This window comes from Artemia franciscana, chromosome 17 (assembly GCF_032884065.1).
Source record: "Artemia franciscana chromosome 17, ASM3288406v1, whole genome shotgun sequence".
Lineage (NCBI taxonomy): Eukaryota > Metazoa > Arthropoda > Branchiopoda > Anostraca > Artemiidae > Artemia > Artemia franciscana.
Window position 1 is genome coordinate 44293329 of NC_088879.1, and position 23356 is coordinate 44316684.

At 34.5% G+C, this 23356-nt stretch overlaps 1 protein-coding gene across 1 annotated transcript; it reads left to right on the forward strand.

Moving 5' to 3' along the window:
* The first annotated feature begins 1089 nt into the window (after positions 1-1089).
* Positions 1090-21427, forward strand: LOC136038282 (LHFPL tetraspan subfamily member 3 protein-like). Its single transcript, XM_065721409.1, has 3 exons — positions 1090-1567; positions 16124-16381; positions 20199-21427. Exons 1-3 carry the CDS (start codon positions 1165-1167, stop codon positions 20387-20389), a joined length of 852 nt encoding a protein of 283 aa, XP_065577481.1. The 5' UTR covers positions 1090-1164; the 3' UTR covers positions 20390-21427.
* Positions 21428-23356: the final 1929 nt, after the last annotated feature.

Consider the following 23356-nt stretch of genomic DNA (forward strand, 5'->3'; position numbering starts at 1 on the left):
ATGTTTTAATGCTGCTCTTAATTCCAGAAAAACTTTTTTTTAATTTATATTTTCATGGTTTTTTTTTTTCAATAATGCTAGAAAATTGTGCGCCCCCTTCACAGAAATTCTCTTCCCTCATGATAATTTCCTCCATGGAAAGATCCTCCCACGTAACCCCCTCCCTCCCACGTCCTCTCTCCGAGGGGAAAAGTCCCCCTGAAAACATCTGTACACTTCCCAATAACCATTATTATATGTAAATAATAGTCAAAGTTTGTAACTTGCAGCCCCTCCGCCGGGGACTGTGGGGGATTAAATCGTCCCGAAAGACATAATTTTCAGTGTTTTAACTTTGCTGAACAAAATGGCTATCTCAAAATTTTGATCCGGTGACTTTGTGGAAAAATGAGCGTGGGAGGTGGCCTAGGTGCCCTTAATTTTTTGGTCACTTTAAAAGGGCACTAGAACTTTTAATTTCCGTTAGAATAAGCCCTATTGCAACAGTCTAGGACCGCTGGGTCGATACGATCACCCCTGGGGAAAAACAACAACTAAAAAACACAAAAACAAGAAAACCAAAAAATAAAACAAATAAACACGCATCCGTGTTCTGGCAAAACACCTATCTTCTGGCACAAAATACAAAATTTAGTAGAGTTTTCCGATACGCTGAATCTGACGGTGTGATTTTTCCTAAGATTCTTTGACTTTTTGGGGCATTTCCCCCTATTTTCTAAAATAAGGTAAATTTTCTCAGGCTCGGAACTTTTGATGGGTAAGACTAAACTTGAAGAAACTCATATATTTAAATCAGCATAAAAATATTTAAATCAGCATCACAATTCCGTTTTTTTAGAGTTTCGGTTACTATTGAGCCAGGTCACTCTTTACTACAGTCCGTTACAACGAACTGTTTGATAAATGGTGGCAGTATTGCTGGATGTCCCTGTTCAGACGAAATTCCATGTTCCACCATAATTCAAATAAACAAACACATAGCATTATCTTAATTTTTTTCAGGTCCGCTGCATTTATTTCGCAGGACAGAAACGTATTCGCTCAGCCGTGGTTAAAAATTAACACCCAAAAAATGCAGTCGACTGATCATGTGCTTTCCGGGTTGCATACCTGAAGCTATGTGTTACGTTCTAAATAATTTTAGTAGTATTTTCAAAATGTAACATGTCGATAGCAGAGAGTGAAAAACAATCGTGGTATTTTATAACAAAAAAATATGTTAGAAAAATACGGGCCATTCGTATCATATGGGCTATATGTGTTCTAGTGGTTATTGCAGTTCAAATTATATGTTTTACTAGCCCATATTGGGTTGTCAATGTTAAGGGCCCTGTAATTGGATATTTTGGATTATGGAAAACCTGTAGGGCTTTTAGTGGTGACTTCAAGTGTCAAGGAAGACTTGATGATTTTGCAAATTTGCTTAATGTATCTGCAAAGGCAGTCACTGCTTTGTATGGACTTGGGGTGCTGATCTTAATTGGAGGTGCTTTAATCATGGGGTTCTTCGCCTTTCTTCGAGCAAGTAAAGTTCTACGAGCATGTGCGTGGATGATATGTTTATCAGGTATTTATTCACTTCTAGACTCTTTAGAGTCACGTTGGTACTTGTGTATTATACCGACTACACTTCTGTTCTTGATCTTTTTAAAAGGGGTTTCTCTATGTGCACTCAGAGATAATCAGTTTAGCCTGAGTGAGATAAACTCATATGCAGGAATATTTTACTGAAAAACTTAATATGTACTGTTGGTTTGGCATTTAATATAATGAATGCGTCATGGGCGACCTGCTTTCCATGATTCTCTGTTTAGTTTCAATATTTTTGTTACTAATGTGTTATATTTTCATCAGATTTCGGTATATGTCATTATGATTAAATTCTTGAATGTGACTTTGGTAATACAGAAGTATCTTCAGTTTAACTGCGTCAGCCCCTCCTTCCCCTTGTACCCGAGTGTGGCCCCAGACTATATCAGTACAACACGCTGCTGGAATTTTATTTAGTTGGCATTATCCTTTTTGGTACTGTAAACCAACCATCAACGAGGTATAGGGGCCTAAGTGCAAAAATTGTAACCAGCGTAATCCCCCTGGATAATTGCCTCCGCGTAAAGGTCCCCTGAAAAATTCATCTTCTCCCCAAAATTGCGCATCCCCCTTGTCAAACTCCCCCATGTGGAGAATCGCGTCCCGACAATTCCCCCATGGTAAATTCCTCGAGCGTAAAATCGCGCAGCCAAAAGGAAATTGAGGCAAAGTTAGAAAAATTGGGGCTTCTTAAGAAGAAAACATGTTAAGGAAGCAATTCTTACTTCACAATATTCATAAAAATTTTAGTAAAACATTTTAAATTTGCCTCCACTATACTTTACCCTTTACCACCCCCTTCAGTGCCGTGTACCGGTAAATTGAATCAACGTTAACGAAATCAAGAAACGGAAAACAATAAGGAAATATAGAATTTGGCTAAGTATTTGCAAACCCCTTTTTGGGTATTTTTGTTGTAGAAACTGATAAAAAGTAAAATCTCCCCCGACATTTTTGGAAATACAATTTGCCTCCTCCCCCAACATTTTCGTGACTAGCAATCAGGTACGAAGATTCCTCCTTCCTGAAAGAAACCCTACAATAACAACATAAATTTACCGTTATATTTTTTATCAGGGCTGTATCCAGGATTTCTTTTTGGGGATATTTTACACAAGCATTTTCCCCCTTTTTCGAAAATTTGTTTGTATCCACTTTTGTTACATTTTTGCGAATCAGACAAATATTTCGGAGGGAGGGTTCAAACCCCCTAACCCTCCTGGATCCGCCCTTGTTCCCCATTCAACACTTATTTAGACAGTTCGTGGAGTCGAACTGTAGTAAAATTAATTGAGTTTAGTACTACCCATCAAAAGACATGGGCTTGAGAAAATTTGTCTTATTTTCGAAAAAGGGGAAAACAACCCCTAAAAGTCAAGGAATCTTAATGGAAATCACAGTACAAGATTGAAGCATATGAGAAATTCCTACTGTAGTGGTTTCAACAAACATTTCGTGAATTTTGTATTTTGTGGATCACGGATGCGTCTTTATTTGCATGTTTTTTTCCCAGGGGTGGTGTATCTAACCAATGGTCGAAGAAGATTGACAGTGGGCTCATCCAAAAGGGAATTAAAATTTCTAACGCTCTGCTTAAGTGACCAAAAGATTGATGGGCAGCTAGCCCCCCTCCCCCGTTGATTAGGAGGGGGCAGGGTGTAAACCAAGTCCAGATCCATTAGTAATAACAGTCACCATTTGATACAAATTATTTCGCCTTACTGATTATCAAGGGTGGGGAAGCGATTGTCCCCTTCTTATCGTTAAGGAAAAGTAGACCTAGTCATTTTGTCGTTGTTAACCTCTGCGGTAATGGCTGTTTGGAAATTATGGCGCGATTGACACTGATAAAAAAACTGAAACAACAAGACAAAATCATTAAGTGGGCTTCAGAAAAAAATAATAAAAGCAGGACTTGTTTTTTCAGTAATTTTTTGTGTTTTCAGTAAAGCCGTAGTATTTTTTTTTTTCATGTTTTTACAAATATAAGTAAATGTCATAAGGCAGTTTGCTTGGAAAAATTTTCAAAAATATATTGCATAAACCGCAAAGCAGTAATTTTTGTTCGCTTTAAGCTTAAACTTCGATCTTTACTTCCATCGCAAATAAAACATTTTTAGAGATTAATTCACAATTGAAATCCAAACTGAAGATCAGGATGGAATCCAAAACTCAAGTTCAGACGATTTGAACCTAGTGAAAACCGAGCCAGTCAGAATTCTCCATAGAATCGTCTGGTTGGCTGATAGCCAAATCTTATTCAGACAGAGAAACTAATTAAAAATAAAAATAAAATAATAACTGTTAGGGAAATAACAGAATTAAAGTATTAGAAGAGCTTGTCAAAGCTCATGAACATATGCGCAACAAGAGAAACAAGGGCTTTATTAGATATGAGTAAAGGCGAAAACATGGGATAATTACGGTTTAATTTTTTGTCCTTGCTTAAATTATTTATCACAAATTATAAATCTGATCACTATCATCACTTAACATAGGGTTTCGGGACAGGCTGAATCGCGGCGCTCTTGGAAACTTAGAGCTTTGCGAGGAAAAAAAGGATTATGGATGTAAGTAGCATGCTGATTAGGTCGTAGCCTATTGATAAGAATATAGCATATCGATAACAGATTGGCCACATCCAGAATTCTTGTTCTTGAGGGGGGGGGGGTAAATTTGGGAGATTCTATAAGAAGGGTCGTAACCCCCCTTAGACATTGTATTACACTCTCAAAAAGTGTTTTGGTAGTTGTAGGAAACACCCCCTTCCTAATATTCTTCATCTAAGTAGAACCTGAGCATAACCGTATTTTTGTCAATGTTTTATTGACAAACAAATTTGAGCTATATATTTGAACATGAATGTACTTGGGGTAGGGGTGTAAGTTATCTCTGTAGTTCCCATAATTCGATTATCAAATTATTTTATTTTCATCATATTTTTTTATATTTCATTACGATTGAGCGCCATAGAAACATGCTGTTTTTTCTATACTTTAACCCCCCCCCCCCAAATGTGCAAATATATTGCCAAAACTTGTTTTTAATCTTACATTGGTAATCTCATTAGCATTGAGTGTCAGAAACATATATAAAGAATATTAGGTAGGATGTATTTCACACATGTATCAGTGCTTTTTTAACTGCATTTTAAGACCAAGTTAGTGGTCGGAGAAATATTTTTATTTTTTTGAAGAAATATCTTTGCCTATGTTTTTAAGACCGATTTAGGAGCTGTAAAAAAACATAAAGGGGAATTATAACCAAGTAACCCTCCTTCTTCCTCCTTCCTGGATATGTCCCTGCTTTACTTAAGCCGCTCAACCTATTCATATTAATCATGTTGGGCCTGATTACCAGAAGAAGGAGATGCTCCCTCCAGAAATCGAAAGGTAAGTTTTGGCTAATAATAAACCCCCTTTTCCCTCAAAAAACCCTTAATTTTAGTTTTGTGGCTAATTAAATAGCGATTGGCCCAATAGGGCTTTCGTGTGAATAAATTTATTTATCTATTTATTTTGGTGCTTGTGTATCATTCAGAACACACTCAATAAGTGAAGTTTGGTTCTTTCGTGAAACAAACTACGATGCAGGCACATTTTAATTAAATATTTTATATATAGAGGTGGTTAGGTTAGGTTAAGTTAGGTATTTGATATAACGCACCCCCCCCCCCCCTAATGTTCAAATATATAGCCCAAACTTTTGATAAAGCTAATGAAATAAAACAAAATATGATGAAAATATAATACTTTATTGGGAAAATTGTAAAATTACGACTTAGGATTATGTACCCAGAACGCAGAAATGTCCTTGAGAATCGTGTTAAAAAGAGGTCTATCTTGTTTTTGAAAAGAGGTCTGACTATGAAACCGGATTTTTGCATCGTAGTTTGTTTCACGAAAGAACGTTCTGTCTTTGTGGCTATGAAACCGGATTCTCGCATCGTAGTTTGTGTCACCGAAGAACCAACTTCACTTATTGAGTGTGTTCTGAATAATACACAAGTACCTTTATTTTAACTATATAGCCAATTTGATTGAAATTAGATGAATGAAAAAGCTAAAAGAAATATAGACCAGGTTAAGATCCATGGGGTCGGAGGGGGAGACCCTCCCCCCAAGACACTTCTGGCACACTAATTCCGTTCTTTTTTCCTTTATTTTAATCTTTTTTAAAATAAACTTATTAATTTGGCGCCCACTTCGAGTCACATTGGGGCTCTTGGTCCAGTCGCTCCCGAGCCCAAGATTTTGCTCTTGATCTGTTAGAGATTCAGACATTAAATGGCTCACACGGTCAGTTTACGAATCATTTCGTCATAAAATTGCAAGTTAAACTTCGTTTTCAGGAAAAAGTAATCATATAATTATACTTGCTTGCTAGATGAAAGAAAATCAGCAGCTAAAAAGCTAGGCTAGCATTAAAAACGTGTTTTTAAACATTTTCTGTCATTTCAATGAATTGCCTTGTTTCGTAACAATTTGTTTATCAGTCCTGGTTGAACTTCGCTGAGGTAAGGATGCTGGGACTGTTTTGAAAAATTTTTCATTTTATTTTTATCGATTTTATCCTCTTGTAAGTTGTTTTTCTTATTTGTATTGCTGATTACGGCCCTTGGACATAGGGCCTAAATATTCATTCTAATTTGTTTCCCACTGTCTTAAAAAATTCCCAATTGTTCTTCTTGTTTTTGGTGTTTATGTTAAGGAGAATTTTTTTGAACTGCCCCTACCCACTTCCCACTCAAAAAATGCTTAATTTTAGTTTTGTGACTAACTACATAGCGAATGGCCCAATAGCGCTTTCGTGTGATAAATATATCTATCAATTTATTTTAAAAGTTTAGCTAATTTGGTTGAAATTAGATGAATGAAAGAGTTAAAAGCAATTTAGGCCAGAAACAGATCTATGGGTTCGGAGGGGTCGACCCTCCCCAAGGTACTTCTGGCACCCTTATTCCGTTCTTTTTTTCTTTTTTAGCCTTAAAAAAAAACTTGTCAATTTGGTGCCCACCTCGAGTAATATTGGCGCCCTTGGTCCAGTGACCCCCCCCCCCCAAGATTTTTTCTAGATCCACCCCTGCTTAAAACAAGAAAAAGGTGAGCCTGATAATTGTCAATAAATCAATTTAGTTAAAATTTGCCAGAAATTGAATTGCTCAAATCGAAGGTCCTCTTCGGATGACCTCATACATGAGATATTTGGATATCTCATCGTTTTAATTGATTCGTTTTCTTTTGTTATTTTGCATACCTTGACATATATTTGTTAGCGAATAAAATTACAGGAAATATCAAACTTAATCAGTTTCTTTTTGCGTGTGACATTCAAAAAACGTTCAACAGACATTGATCAATGACGCCCTTTCCTCGATTTCTTCTGATGTTTAAATCTTACGTTAAAATTCTGATGCACTTTTATTCATATCCTTTTTCAGTTTAATATTCAAACACGTCTAAATGAATTCGTATTTTTCAACTCCCTCAGAAAGTTCTTATATACTAATAGATTTAATTTATTTCATTATTTACTAGTTCGATTCTTTCTCTCAACTCTACTTTTTAAAGCAGCAAAAACTCTAGGGTAAAGAGCAGGGTATGGAGGTGGGAACAGCCCCTTTCATATACAAAGTAATTTCTGTTCGTTTTAAGTTTTAGTGTCGCTCCTTACTTTCAGTTAAAAACTGATTTTTTTTTTATTTAACTTCTGAACGTTTTTGGATTAATGCATGTTTTGATTTTGGCTCTCCGCACATGAATAATTCAAGCGAAATTTGCATATTAGTTTTAATCGGACAATCTTGAGAAAAAAGGAGTGGGAGAGGAGGCCTAGTTAACCTCTAATTTTTTGGTCACTAAAAAAGGCAAATGGAACTTTTAATTTTTTTACTAACGTTTTTATTAGTAAAAATATACGTAACTTACTAATTAACTTACGTAACGAACTTACATATTCGTATGTTTTTACTACGTAAATGAGCAGGGAATCATTCTTAAGGAATTGGGACAAAATTTAAGCTTTAGCGCTAAGAGCGAGGTATTAAGAGAAGATGAACCCAACACATGCGTAATAATTTCTTAAGTTTTAATGCTGCTCCTTACTTTCAGTTGAAAAAACTTTTTCATTTTTATCTTTTCATTTTTTTTATTGCTAGAAAATCCTGGAAATTCCCTTCCCCCATGAAAAGTTCCTCCATGGAAATTTGCCCCACATAACTCTCTACCCTCAACCTCTCCCCCCAACCAAAATAATCCCGTTGAAAACATCTGTACACTTCTCAATAACCATTACTATATGTAAACACTGGTCAAAGTTTGTAACTTGCAGCCCCTCCCACAGCTACTGTGGGGAGTAAGTCGTCCCCAAATACATAGTTACTAGGTTTTTCGACTATACTGAATAAAATGTTTGTCTCAGAATTTTGATCCGGTGGCTTTGGGAAAACAATGAGCGTGGGAGGGGGCCTAGGTGCCCTCCAAGTTTTTTGGTCACTTAAAAAGGGCACAAGAACTTTTAATTTTCGTTGGAATGAGCCCTCCCACGACATTCTAGGGCCACTGGGTGGATTCGATCACCCCTGGAAAAAAATTAAATAAATAAACGCACATCCGTGATCTATCTTGTGGCAAAAAAATACGAAATTCCACATTTTTGTAGATAGGAGCTTGAAACTTCTACTGTAGGGTTTTCTGATACGCTGAACTGATGGTTTAATTTTCGTTAAGATTATATTACTTTTAATGGGTGTTTACCCCTATTTTCTAAAATGAGGCAAATTTTCTCAGGCTCGTAACTTTCGATTAATAGGACTAAACTTGATGAAACTCCATTTTTTAGAGTTTTGGTTACTATTGAGCCAGGTCGCTCCTTACTACAGTTCGTTACCACGAACTCTTTGAAAAATCTTTGCAGCAATCAAAGATTTTTATGCCAATTTGGTAGATATATACTGAACCGGCTGAAGACAAATAATTGTTGTTCGTTTTAAGTTCCAACTTTGCTCTTTACATTCATAGGAAAGCTTTGCTTTTTGTTGTTAATTAAATAAAAAAAAACTAATTTTTTTAACTGAAAGTAAGGAGCGAAATTAAAACTTACAACGAACAGAAATTACTCCGTATATGAAATGGGTTGTCACCCCCACAATCCCTCGCTCTTTGCGCTAAAGTTTTTAATTTTTAAAAAAAGTAGAATTGTGGCAAAGAGTCAAACTTTAGCGTAAAGAGCGAGGGATTGCGGAGGGGACAACCCATTTCATATACGGAGTAATTTCTGTTCGTTTTAAGTTTTAATGTCGCTCCTTACTTTCAGTTAAAATAATTAGTTTTTTTATTTAATTTCTGAACGTTTTTGAATTAATGCATGTTTGGTTTTGGCTCTCCGCACATAAATTATTAAAATGAAATTTGTATATTAATTCTTTTTTGGCTAAATGGCTTTCTCTTAGTTTCGATTTTGAGAAATAAGGGGTGGAGAAGGAGGTCTAGCTGCCCTCCAATTTTTCGGTTACTTAAAAAGGCAACTAGAACTTTTAATTTTTAACGATTTGTTAGTAAAAAAATATACGTAACTTAAGAATTAACTTACGTAACAAACTTTCATAATCTTATATTTTTATTATGTATACGAGGGGGTTTGTACCCTCGTTAATAGCTCGCTCTTTACACTAAAAGGTAAGTTTTGTCCCAATTCTTTAAGAATGACCCCTGAATCAGAAAGGCCGTAGAATAAATAGTTGAAATTACTAAAAATACTTTAGCATAAAGAGCGAGGTATTTATCTCCTCCTAAATACCTCGCTCTTTATGCTAAAGTATTTTTAGAACCCCTCATATGCGTAATAATCTCTGTTCGTTTTAAGTTTCAATGCTTCTCCTTCCTTTCATTTGAAAAAGCGTTTTCATGTTAATTTTTCATTGTTTTCTTATAGTAATGCTAGAAAATCCTGCGCCCTTTTCATTGATATTTTCTCCCCCCATGACAGATTCCTCCAAGGAAAGATCCTCCAACATAGCCCCCTCCCATCAGCCCCACCCCCAAACAAAATAAAATCCCCCTGAAAACGTCTGTACACTTCCCAATAACCATTACTATATGTAAACATTGGTCAAAGTTTGTAACTTGCAGCCCCTCCCCCAGGGATTGCTGGGGAGTAAGTCATCCCCAAAGACATAGTTATTATGGTTTTCGACTATGCTGAACAAAATGGTTATTTACAAAATTTTGATCCTTTGACTTTGGGAAGAAAATGAGCGTGGGAGGGGCCCTAGATGCCCTCCAAATTTTTTGGTCACTTAAAAAGGGCACTAGAACTTTTCATTTCCGTTAGAATGAGCCCTCTTGCGACATTCTAGGACCACTTGGTCGATATGATGACCCCTGTGAAAAAAAACAAACAAACAAACAAATAAACACGCACCCGTGATTTGTCTTCTGGCAAAAAAATATGAAATTCCACATTTTTGTAGATAGGAGCTTGAAACTTCTACAGTAGGGTTCTCTGATACGCTGGATCTGATGGTGTCATTTTCCTTAAGATTCTACAACTTTTAGAGGGTTTTCCCCCCTATTTTCTTAAATAATGCAAATTTTCTGAGGCTCATAACTTTTGATGGGTAAGACTAAACTTGATGAAACTTGTATATTTAAAATCAGCATTAAAATGCGATTCTTTTGATGTAGCTATTGATATCAAAATTCCCTTTTTTTAGAGTTTTGGTCACTATTGAGCCGGGTCGCTCATTACTACAGTTCGTTACCACGAACTGTTTGATTGGGTAAATCACCTACGAATAATTGGTTAAATTGACAAGTTTACTTAAAAAAAGAGTAAAAAAGAAAAAAAAAGAACGGAATGCGAATGAGGGTGCCAGATATATCTTGGAGGGAGCTAAGGCCCCTCCCCCCTGCATCCACCCCTTGTTTTAAGGATTGGTACCCAAGATCCTTTAAGGATTATTCCCTGATTTCATTGACGCTGCAATAGGCTATAGAAGAAATGGAGGAAAAATCATTTCTAGAAAAAATCTTTCATTAATTTCATACGGAAAAGAAATCATTAGACTAAATGTTCTATATAATTTTTTATATTAAATAAACTAATGAAATTGAAAAATTTAAAGTGATACCCTTGATCTTAAGGATACATCAGGAATCCTTCGATTTAAATTCTTCACTTATTACCTAAATTTTTATTGGCACTAATCAAAATCAGACACGTACCCAGGGTTTTGGAAATAATAAAACAGAAATAATAAAATACAACAATAATAATAATAATAGATAATAAAACAATAACAAAACTGGTAAAATAATAAAAAAAACAATAAATTCAATTTGATAATTTGGATAAGAAGTGTCCGCAAACTCAAGCAAACATGGGATTTGGGAGAGGCCTCCGAGGCCTCCCTAGTATCCTCATCAGTGTCACTGTCATGATTTCCTTTCAGACGTAGGATTTCAAAAAGACATTTTTTTTTTCTTTGGCACTCTATCCCCTCATTACTTGAGCACTAGTTAGAGTAGCCTATAGAAGGCCCAGAAAAAATTTAATTCTCTATCAGCCTTGGAAATAATCTTCTATATCAAGCGGGATATTTTATTTAATTGTCTCGAGATAATTCTCAATAATTACAAAATGCTGACAAATCAGCTATATGCTCCGAATGTCATTGTTACTGCTGCCTGAGGAGCCAATCTTGGGGCAGGAGGGCTTTATTCCTCCCCCAGATTTGGAAAATAACCTTTCTAGTATTTTCTTTGGAACCACCGTTTTTTTTTAATTTCATTAAAAAAAAACCTTAAAAAAAAATACTCCCTTTAAATTTTAAAAAATACCTTTTTCTTTTTTTTGAAACGCCTTTTTAAAATTTTACTGAAAAAAAAATCCCCCCCAGATTTTGAAAATAACCATTTTGGTATTTTCTTAGGAAACAAATTTTTAAAAATTTCATTTGAAAAAAGGGAAAAACAATAATGTTACCCTCCTCCAGATTTTGAGAGTGACCTTTTTGGTATATGGTTTGGAAACACGCTTTTTTTTTACTCTTATTAAAAAATAATGACAAAATTCTCCCGCCTAGGTTTTTAAAATAAACTTTTTGTTGTATAATTTGGAAACGCGCTATTTTAGAATTTCATTGAAGAAAAAATATTGACGCATCTAGATTTTGAAAATAACCTTTTTAGTAAATTCTTTGTAAACGTGTCTTTCTAATTTCATTGAAAAAAAACATAGTTGCCCTTCCCCCTTAGATCTTGAAAAAATACGTTTTTTACACTCTAAAGTTTTGTGAATTTACGCCCCTGGCTATCAATCCTAAAGGTCCTAATTATTGACATTTCTGAAGTAATTTCTAAAATTTGTTTTTAAGTTATTCTCAAAGGGAGGATCAGCAGAGTAATGTAGACAATTTCCATAGCTCTGCCAATCACCAATCTTCAGCTCTAAAAACAATAAAATTTAGTTATGCAACGGGTATCTAGAGCCTAACGAATCTTTCTCAGTTGATGGCTGACGTGCTGACGTGGGTTCTGTATTCTCATATCATATATTTTGTTCTTGGGGCAGAGGTTACATCATATATTTTGTCACAGTATCTTTGCTAGTTATCAACGGACACAGTTTCAGGATATATATTCTTTCTAATGTGTCAATGGACGACAATATAGACATGACGGAGTGACAAAAATGATTATTGCATGTTAAGGTGGTCTGTGGGTGACTTGTGTAACATAAACTATGTAGAATGCAAGAGGAAGAAAAGGCGTTTCTTGATTTAAACGCAACTATTGTTTTTTCTAGGATTAACATGCAATATAACCACCAAGCAATATTAAATGCTAGAATAATATGAATCTCTATCACTTAATAAAAAAAAACCTAAAGAAATTAAGCAGCATCATTAGAACCTAAGCAAAATTCTGTTGGTATTTATGTATTATACAGAACACAATCGAGAAGTGAACTTAGCTGAATCCTAATGAAATATAGCAAAAGATTATTAAAATATAATACTCTCGGGGCCGTATACAGGATTTTTTCGGGGGGGGGCTGTTTTATACAAGGATTCCCATTTTCGTTACATTTTTACAAGTCAGGCTAGCATTTGGTGGGGGGAGATTCAAACCCTCTTCAAAACTTTATTAAAAAAATTCTAGGCACTAGGCTACAACGGAGAATTATGAAAAGCAGGTCGCTAAGAACGTATTATATTAAATAGCCTACCTAATCTAACTTGACCAAAATACCAACTCTAAATGTTGAATATTTAATTAAAATATACCTACAACGCAGTTTTTTCACTTAGCTAATTGTCTCCGAAAACAAATAGCTAAACCAATTTCAGTCCGATCTTTCAGAGAAAACTTTTTGAATATGTTCTTCATAATACGTAAGCACCCTCCGTGTATCAGGGGAGCTGTTTTCTTCTGAACCCAGACGCTAAAGATTGACTTTTTGTAACATTTTTTTTAAAGATTGACTGCTCAAACCTAAGGGCTATTAAATTGAATCGGTAGTAACCACAGAACATTATAAAACTTTAGCGTTCAAGACAGCCCCATTCATATAGAGATTAATTCCTGTTAATATAAAATTTTGTTTTCGCCCCTTAGCTTGATTTGAAAGAATTTGCTTTTTAGATCTAAATTTGCGATCGTTTTGTTAAGCATACCGTGGTTTAAATTCATGGGGGCCACCGCCCCAATTAGCAGTAAGTCGCTTGCTGCTAAATTGTACATATCAATATTTATAAAGCGAACGGTAACGCATTAGATCAGAATCATAAAAATCCGACTGAGGGTTAACTCGATTTTTCTGAAACATAATTTCTTTTAGGTAGTAGACCTAACGAGTAACTAAGCGATAGAACGCATCTGAAAAAAATGAATACCTAAAGATCAAACAGAGTGACTTTGAAACTGACTCTTAATCCACGAACGAAAGAACATAGTTACAGTAGTTGCAAAAGTGTTTTTTTTTTTCATAAATGGAGCAAATTTTGTCAGCCTCTTAACTTCATTGAACCCATTTTATATCCTTGAAATTACCTGAAAAAGTACTTTCATCTCATGTATTAGTTTCAAATTATTTTTTAAGTTTGGTTACTTTAACGAGAATTCGCTCCTTACTTTCAGTTCATTATCACATAACTTTTTCGTATTTATAAAAAACAAACATAGAACCAAATATTTCCATTAAAATATCGATAAAAAAGTTCCTTGTTGCATCCTCCCCTCCAGATAAACTCCCTAACGTCATTCGAGACGCTTCTCTATCTGTCCACCATTTTTGACCGTAAGCATAGGCATGTAATTTTTTGTGATTCAAAGAACTCATTCTTCTGCAATAAGAGTAGAGTTGTTATTTCGCAGCGCCTATATTTTTTGAGAACTTTAAAAGGGTACTAGAACTTTAATTTCCGTTCAAATGATCCATCATACATTTTTCTTGGACCTTTTGTTAGATACAATATTCCCTTAAAAAAAAGTAACTATACACGCGTCCGTGATCTTTCCTTTCGAAAAAAAGAAGCAAAATTTTACGTTTTTGTATATGGCAGCTTGAAATCTTTATATCATGGTTATATGATGGGCAAGAGTTGATTATGTAATTTTCTTTATGATCACTTCCTCTTGATGGTGTTTTTTGTAAAATCAGGCAAATATATTCAGACTCAAAGCTTTTGATGTGTAACCTTAGACCTGATAAGTTTTATATACATGGAATCGCCATAAAAAATAAAAACAGATTCTTTTGATGGGTATTTTATTATCAAACAATAAAAGGGCCCAAGAGTGATCATGGTATTCACACAATGATAAGATACCTAACCTTGTTTATGTTATTGCAAACCAAAGACTAGCAGGATCAATACAACACGATACTAGGGTATATAGGAGCGCCGTTGTTGATGTTCAAAGTAAAGATCACCACGTAGTAGTGTCTACGGCTAATTTAAAGCTGAAATTTTGGAAGGGTAACTACCTCCCGGGAAGTTAAGATGCTGGTAGACTCCTGATGAGAATTCGAGAGAAACTTTCTAGGAGCAGCTGATTACTAAGCTGGAAAGTTTGAAATTTGACAATGAAGAAGATGGGTGGAATAACTTTAGGAAAACAGTTTTGCCACTGACAATATCTGAGGGAAGAAAGTTTGCAACTTAGCTAGGAATATTACTGCAAATACTTCAAGTTTACTAGAGAGGAGGGGAGGCTTGTACAATAATTATCTGGGTGATTGATCATATGAAAATAAGAAGAATATAAAGAAAATGGAGGACAGAAATAAAAACCCCGATTATCTGGAAGATCTAGCTAGACGGTATAATAGTAAAATATTGTATTTCCTTGCTAATAAATTAAGAGGGAATACTTGATCTGGTCCAGTCGCATTTAAAGATAGGGCCACAATTGGTGATAAAGAAAGAGCTAAGGAATTATGGGTAGAACATTTTGAGAATATGCTAAACCATGATAGAGTTGCAGGAGAAGATACAGAAGAGAATGCAAAAGTTCGTGATACCTTGGATGTGAAGGAAAATTTATTTTTTGCTGCCATCGATTTTCCTATGCGATTCTTATCAATCGTACCGTCATTACCCTTAAACATATCAAAATCAAAGCTCTCCTGTATATTTTTCAGTATTCCGTGGTGTTTATGTTCATTCAACTTAACGTGACAGTCCTTCAGTAAGCCAGGGACTGCATCACAAAAATCTTTCGCAGCAATCTTGTCAATGAAAACTGACAGCTTATCGTCAGAGGGCTTGATACTTTGCAAAGCTTCGTGTCCACAAACTTAGTCAATAGCATGCTTACGTTTAGCAGGTTCATTCGAATCAGACGGAAAATTTGAAATCAAAACTATCATAGGATTTTGTGAAGAATGGGGGCAATGATTCGGTTGAGATCAAAATTTAAAATCACAGGGTGTCACCTCATCACATATAGTCTTTGGTCTAGTTTCTATTAAAGTTAGTTTAGAGGCAAGTTTCAAATAAGCTGCTGCAGGAATTACTGGTACTACTATTGGAGAGATGATAAAAGTGGGCAGGTCGACTTCTTCATTGTTGCATTTTTGCAAAAATTCAAGCATATCATTTATATGCCTAAATGAGCCCAGATCACATTTTCTATGTTATATGGAAATATTATTTTTAATATATATATATATATATATATATATATATATATATATATATATATATATATATATATATATATATATATATATATATGCATATATATATGTATATATATATATATATATATATATATATATATATATATATATATATATATATATATATATATATATATATATATATATATATATATATATATATATATATATATATATATATATATATATATATATATATATATATATATATATATATATATATATATATATATATATATATATATATATATATATATATATATATATATATATATATATATATATATATATATATACATTTCAATAGTTTTATTTGATAGCTTCTATTTTTAATATTTTTTTGTAGGCATTTTGTCAGCAACTGTTCTCATTGTTTTTCCTTCAATATGGGATGATACTGCAATAAAACTGATTTGTGGCCCTGATTCAAGAGCATATAAGCTTGGATCATGTGAAGTAAAGTGGCCCTTTTTTCTGGCTTGTATGAACACCCTGGCTACTTTTGTGACATCCATTTTAGCTTTCACGATGGCAGACAGATTTGTGGCAGTAGAAGACGAGTATTTATATAGAACTCAAATTGGCCCATCCCCATTTAGCCATGGTGAGTTATTTTTTCATGGAAGATGAAAAGTAAAATCTAGCTTTTCAATTAATTCTTTTTGCGTGATGAATAGGTAATTGTAATGGTAATTGTTATTATGACTTTCAAAAATAATCACCTCTGCTACTAATATTGACATGTCTCATCGCAGCAAGTGGTATAATTTCGCCAAAACTATGGCGTGGGTAAAGTTGGAGCATTTTTCCCAAATATGGTGAAAATGGAAAATTGAGCCATACGCTACCATAAAGGCAAAGATATACTAAAGGAAACTCACCCGTTGCCGTGGATGCTCGAATTATGAAGGTTTATCTCTATGTTTTGACAAGATTTTTGAAGAAACTAAATTTCACCTGGGAACGGGTGGGGGCAAACTGGGGTTTGGGAGAGGAAGTTGACCCCCCTGCCGAATAGCAAATTACGCCGCTGATTACGACACCAAGCCACTCGAGGCAACCTCAGCTGTGCAAACTCCTCCTTCAAGCTACTCTATTCACGACTTCTCTCTTTATTCCCTCTTCCCTCTAATTTTTGTTTGGCCGTGGCTAGGTTGTCAAAAAACATAATTATGGCAACCATAAAATCTTTCATTAGTAAAAAGGAATATTTTTATTAAAGTAGCCAGAACATCACAGTAAACACATTTTTTAACCCTTTGGAACCTTTTACGTCTATTCATACGTGATTTCCCAAGATTTCTCTTTGGTTATTTCAAAATTAGGAATATTATAGGGCCTAGACACATTCTTGTAGTGTTGCCATGTTACAACCTGAAATTAAATCAGCACAACTAACAATTTCTTGATTTTCAAAAAAAAAACAATCCAACTTCAATCCAGAGCATCATTTCCTTAAGCTCTTTCGTTCTATTTGTTGTTTATTTTTGCTAATTTTTCCACTTTCTTTTCTTAAACTTGGTGGCCACTATTACCAGGGATGCTTTTTGAATTTAGAATTGAGTTCTCATTTTTTCCTAATCAATTACGATATAGATGGCTGTGTAACTCTCCGCCTAACTAGCTCAAATAATGCAAACTTTATTTGACTATCCTTGGTATGTTGACATAGAAAACGCGAAAAAAATAGAGCACAAAATGTTCATACTGTCAATGAATTAGGGAAATTCAAATGAAACACGAACTCCTTCAGTCCAAAAATAAGTAAAAAGTTAATAAAAATAGAGAAAATTAAAAATTGAGAAACTATAAAAAGAAAAAAACAAAACAAGAAAAGGAAAAAAATGCAACCAAAATGAATACTGAATACTGAAGGAATATAATGAATATACAAAATGAATACTGAAGGAAACAAAAGTGTATAAAAAAAAAGACAATTTAAAAAGCCAAAATTTGTAACTGGAATAAAAGTAGCAAAGAAAAGAAATTTAAAAAAGTCTCCTTTTCTGAATTAAAAAAAAAGAGGCTGTGCAGACAAGTTTAAAGACAACTAAATCAAATATTCAATTGCAAATTAACGTTTTCCGTTGGCTTTCGAGCAGGTAATCTACTTTGGTTTCCTTTACCTATTATACTTTTTTTTGTATTTAATATATGCTTCAATAATTTTATTATAAAAAAACTCAAGAAAACATTAGAGCCACTTACTTCGAGGTCTTATTGATGGCATCGTATATTTCCTTTTTTTTTGTCAGGATTAATTATCGATGGTATTGATGGCTCTGAGTCTTTATGTCTACGACCTACAAATTACTACAACAAACCATCATGACTAAAAACTAAATTTGTGTCATCAAAATAGTGAAATGGCCAGGAATGAAATGAAATGGTTGCTAAAAGCAGGAAATCCTAACATCAAAGCAAAGAGAAAAAGGGAGATTTCAGTCATGTGCCTTTATTTTTTTTTTATTTGTTCGTTATTGTGACGTATTTTCACTGGTCAATCACAATATTTTTGGACAGAGTTATAGCTGCAGACCTGAACGACAATTTTGGGCTGAACGAACGACGATTCTGAGATAGACAATGAAATTTAACGTCTGGAGGGATAATTAACTGTAACTTCTTAAAATCTGTTTGGGGAATTTCAAGAAATCTGCAAGTGAGTGAAATGAAAGAAACGTTTTGGGTCACAACACTGTTACAAGAAAACTCTGTTTCTCCTTTGTGTAACCTTTCTCCAAGCTGCTCTTATTAAGTTGTAGTTTTTCTAACACCACTCTGCCTTTTCATGAGGAACAAATAAAAGTTCAAAATACGGCAATGTCTTTTTATTAGACAGTGAAACAGATACAAAAAATCTGGATTTTTGACGACTTACAACAGTGACCAAGTATTAAGTATTTTAAGCATTACACTTAAAACAAACAAGAGAGTTCATTACCAAGATTCAGTCAAAGTCTTGAGTTGGAAACTTTTCTTCGTTTTATTGCCTAAATGTAAGTTGAATTTCTAATGAAGTTGGTACAATCTTCTACTTCCAATTGCAAAGAAAATTTTTATAGAATATATAGCTATATACTTGATAAATCAAGTCGCATCCATATACACGACATAGGTAATCTGGTCGAAATATCCTTCTTTTTGTATCTTGTTAAACCGTCTAATAAAAAGACATCTATCTATTTTGAAATTTCATTTGTGTATTATTTATATGGAGAGATTCACCAGAGTGGCTCAAGGTCCAGGTCACAAAGGCTCATTGCCTCCAGTACAGGCTGTTAGTGAGCCGTACGAATTTAAAGCAGCTACAGAAGTAGGAAATTCTACCAAGAATACAGCCTGTCTTACCCTCAACGGTGTTGAAATTTTTTAAAACTTATTTAGGCTTTTCAAAGTAATGCCAAGATTTGGGTTGGGTAGACTTTTGTGAAGTCTATTACTAGCTCTTGGAATATATTTATTCATCAGTGCAATAGGCAGGGCATCACCAACTTTCAAAAATCACGTGTACCTAGAGGCCCTCGTCACGTGGGGTAAAAGTTTGCCAAAAGTGTTATGTGTACTTTTTCACCTGTGAGGGAGACTTTGCGGCACATGTAGTGCTCTGCGATGAACTCCGTATGGCAGAAAGCTGGCTATCTCTCGTTGATAAGAAAACAATCACGAAAATCGTAAAATGTTGCATATTTATAAATAAAATTCCATATGTATAAGTTATTCTTCAACTGTCCAATGAATCAACCAAAGAAATAACACATTCAAATGTGTTATTAAAGACATGAATGTATTTGAATAAATAAACACATTCACTCGACACAAAGAAATGTCGAGTGAATGCTTAAAATGTGTTAAGACATCTAAGACCCAAAACAGGGGCTCAAGACGTCTAAGCAAATGGATCAAGCCTGAGGCCTACCGAGTCCAAAATATGGTTCGCAAGTCGATGGACTTTTTTTGTTTGTGGCTAAATTAGAAAAATGGTCTATAAAAAAAAACCTATTCGCTTTCTTCTAAATGCTTGTGACATTCCTCAATGCTTTTTCCTGAAGATTGAATGATAAAACTGTATTTTGTCAAAATGAATTCTGTCTGTTGTATCTTGAACTATTGATTTTAACTTTTCTTTTCAATACTTCAGTTTTTCTGGTGTTGCTAGAATAAGGTTTAAAAAAATTAATTAACTACTTTTCAAAATTATCAATGTCTACACAAGCATATCTGCACAAAGGGAGAACTTGCCTTTCCCAAAGACTTGTAAATTCTTCAACTGTATGTTGTATTCTCCTCAACCCTCTCCCCGCTAGGATGGATTCTCTAACTCCACCACTATAAGTTTTAAACCGGTGTGCACATATGGACACACATAGCCATGTACGACCTCTTTATTTTGAAATTCAGTCAATTCTTTCAATTTCTAGGGATAATAAACGGCGCATTCCCAGCCCCATCAAACCAAACTGCAGCAAATTTAGCTCTGGCATATTCGGACCGACTTCCTCGGAGAACACCATCGTCAACGGAACCAAGAAATGATTCTAGCCGCCATTCACCATTTAAATCTGGCCATATGATACGAACATCTTATGCTCCAAGCAGTGTTTATGCATAACAGAATGTCTCCCGAAAAAAAAGAAAGATTACTGTCCTACAATTCGGTTTCAATATTGTGCTCTGATTTTATTGGCTTCTTTTTGGACCTATCTTCGCAAGCCAATCACAGTCTTTATTATCTCCGGGGAGACAAGCAACTCCACCTTTTTAAAACCTAATTGGTTCATGTTAGAAATATTAAGCTAGTACAAACAACTAAATATTTTTAACTCTCTATTTCTCTGTGGTGTCACCAATTCATGCGTTACTTTCAGCACAATAAAGTTTATCTTTATGACTTTCCACTAATGTGTTTTTTGCAAAAAAGAGGGCATGAGAGACTCAAGGTGTTCAACACAACGGTTGTTCAAAATCTGTCTCCTTAACAATTCTCCTCATTCCGCAATGATGTAACAGAATCTTCTCTATACACTTTTTTGACTACCTTATAAAACCTTAGATACCCGCAACTATATAACCTAATATTTATTGCTATAACCATAGTTCCCATTTAAGAGCGTTGGTAGAGCCATTGTGGAGTCGAGAAATTAAGTCCATTAAAAAACCCTCAAAAAAAGTTTTGGATTTTTTACAGCAAAATGAAAATGTCCAAGATATTTCCATTTACGCTTTAATATGATCTTCGAAGGGGTGTCCAGTTTCAGAAATCGCGATCACGAGGTTGCGAATCCCAAGCGTGGCGGAACTCTGTGGCACACGTAACTTTCTGAGATGTACACAAGGTGGGGGAAATAGGTGCCCCTTCGATGGTCTTGGTAAAATTGCCTTCTAATAAAAAAATTATCTGACATTTGATAGCCGAAGTATTGTGTCCCTGTGTGGTATTAACGTTTATATTTCAAAATCCTTAGAAACATGCAAATATTTGATTCTACCAACGACTTTCAATTGAAAGTTGCCTTAATAGACTTTGCTTCTAAAATGGTCGTTAAAGCAAACTAATAATTTTACTAGTCCTATATACCAGTTGTATCATAATGTGACTTTGTTCATTGTATTTATGTGTCATTATTCGAAATAAACATTTATAAACTCACTCTTTTGTCGTTTTTATTCACAAAGAGGCTTAACATTCTCATTGATCAGCTTAGATTTAACTTCGCCGTGCTTTTTTATTCTTAAATTCTTACCATCAGGTACTTTCATTTCATTAGCCACTAGTCCAATGAATATGTTTAACTGCAAGAGCGGAACTAGTGCCGATATTTAGTGTAGATATTTATTATTACCCTAATTTTTTCCAATTACACTAATTAAATAAATTATTCTTACTTTAACATTGAAATACATACGAGGTGTCGTCAAAATGTAGATGACGTTGATAGTCTTTTTTCTTTGTCGACATGAGCGCCAGTTTCCACTCTTATAAGTCACCTATTTTCTTTGTGTGACTTATAAGAATGGTTTTTTGTGCTTGTTTTTTTTCGCATCGTTCTATCATGAGGTAGTACTTTACCTCATTTATTTTTCTGTGGTCTAGCAATTTTAATTCTTAGACATAAAAAGAAAATATTGGCATTGTTCAATAGCCACCAGGGATGCTACCTGTATTACGAAGATGGTATTTTAGTAATATTTCATCATTTTTACTATTAAATTCATGTAATTGCATGCATTACTTTTTATATATAATAACCAAATTAAAAATATAGATTTATAAAATGCAATTATGTAACGTTTCTCACATTAAACATATGTCATAACATTTTTTATGCATGAAAAAATCTAAATACTTATAAAAAAGGGACTGTGTGTGTGCGTGTACATTATCCTATTCAACACTCTGACCAGCTCAGGATACATTTTTATTCTTTTAGATTAAAAAACATTAAAAAAATGATATAAAATTTATTCTAAGTGCCCTTAAGCGAACCATCCGCGTGTCGCCGCGCAAGCCACGATACGTGCTGAAAATATTTACTGTATAGCTTGCCAATTCGGGCACTTGTAGCACTTAAAGAACTGGCCGTTGTGGCAACTTTGATTGCCATCCAGATTCAAGCCATAGATGGCTAGATTCTGGTCAGATTCGTTGGCATAGATTCAGATTCATCCATATACAAGTCGCGTACCTGCGTGCAATAAGGTATACTCGGTGTCATATAAAGAGAGTAGCTTGGGAGGTATTCCCGCTCCTGGTTTCCTCTAGTATGTTTTTCCCCCTTTGTTAGAAGTACGATACTTTGTTAGAAGTGCTAGAACATTATACCAAACTTTGGCAAATCTAAAGAATACTTTTGTTGGGGATATACCTCAGCTCCCTGATATTTGAGGATTACTTCAGGAGACCTAATTATGACTGTAGGAGCCTTTATAAAGAAATTTATGGAGGTGCAGAAGACAGCGATTTAATTTTGTTGAGTGTTAGTGTTTCTTAGGTGTATATTCTTGTGTCTGCTACATTTTGAATACGAGAACAGTGTCGTATCTTGATCTGGCAGTGTCCGGGGAAAAACAAATATAATAGAATACTTCGAGTACTTCGGGGCCCCCCGAAGTACTCAAAATATAATAAAAAACGTACCAAACTGAAAAATTAGATCAAAATGGGCAATTTTCAAGCCACGTCCTCCCTAAGTCACAGTGGTCAAGACAGTCACCCCAGTTACTCCCTCCCGTAGGAAGAGCTCTTAAAAATGTCATTTTGATATTTCTAGTCACAAGATAGAATATAGTTACACAACTGTTTAATAGAGGGGACGTTACTCTCAGACATCTACTCAATTAACCAACATTCACTTCCAACACCTCGTCCAAAAAATACATTCCGCCTCTCAGACAGCTGTACATACACGACTACAAAATGGAAGAGATTCAAACAAATCTTTCTTGTGTTTTATCATCAACCTCAACACCCCTTTGGCCAAAATTATAAATTTAGAAAAAAACTACATCTAACTTGACTGTAAAATTACAATAATTACAGGTAAAAATTTTACAAAAAAGAATAGAGGTACAAATGTCC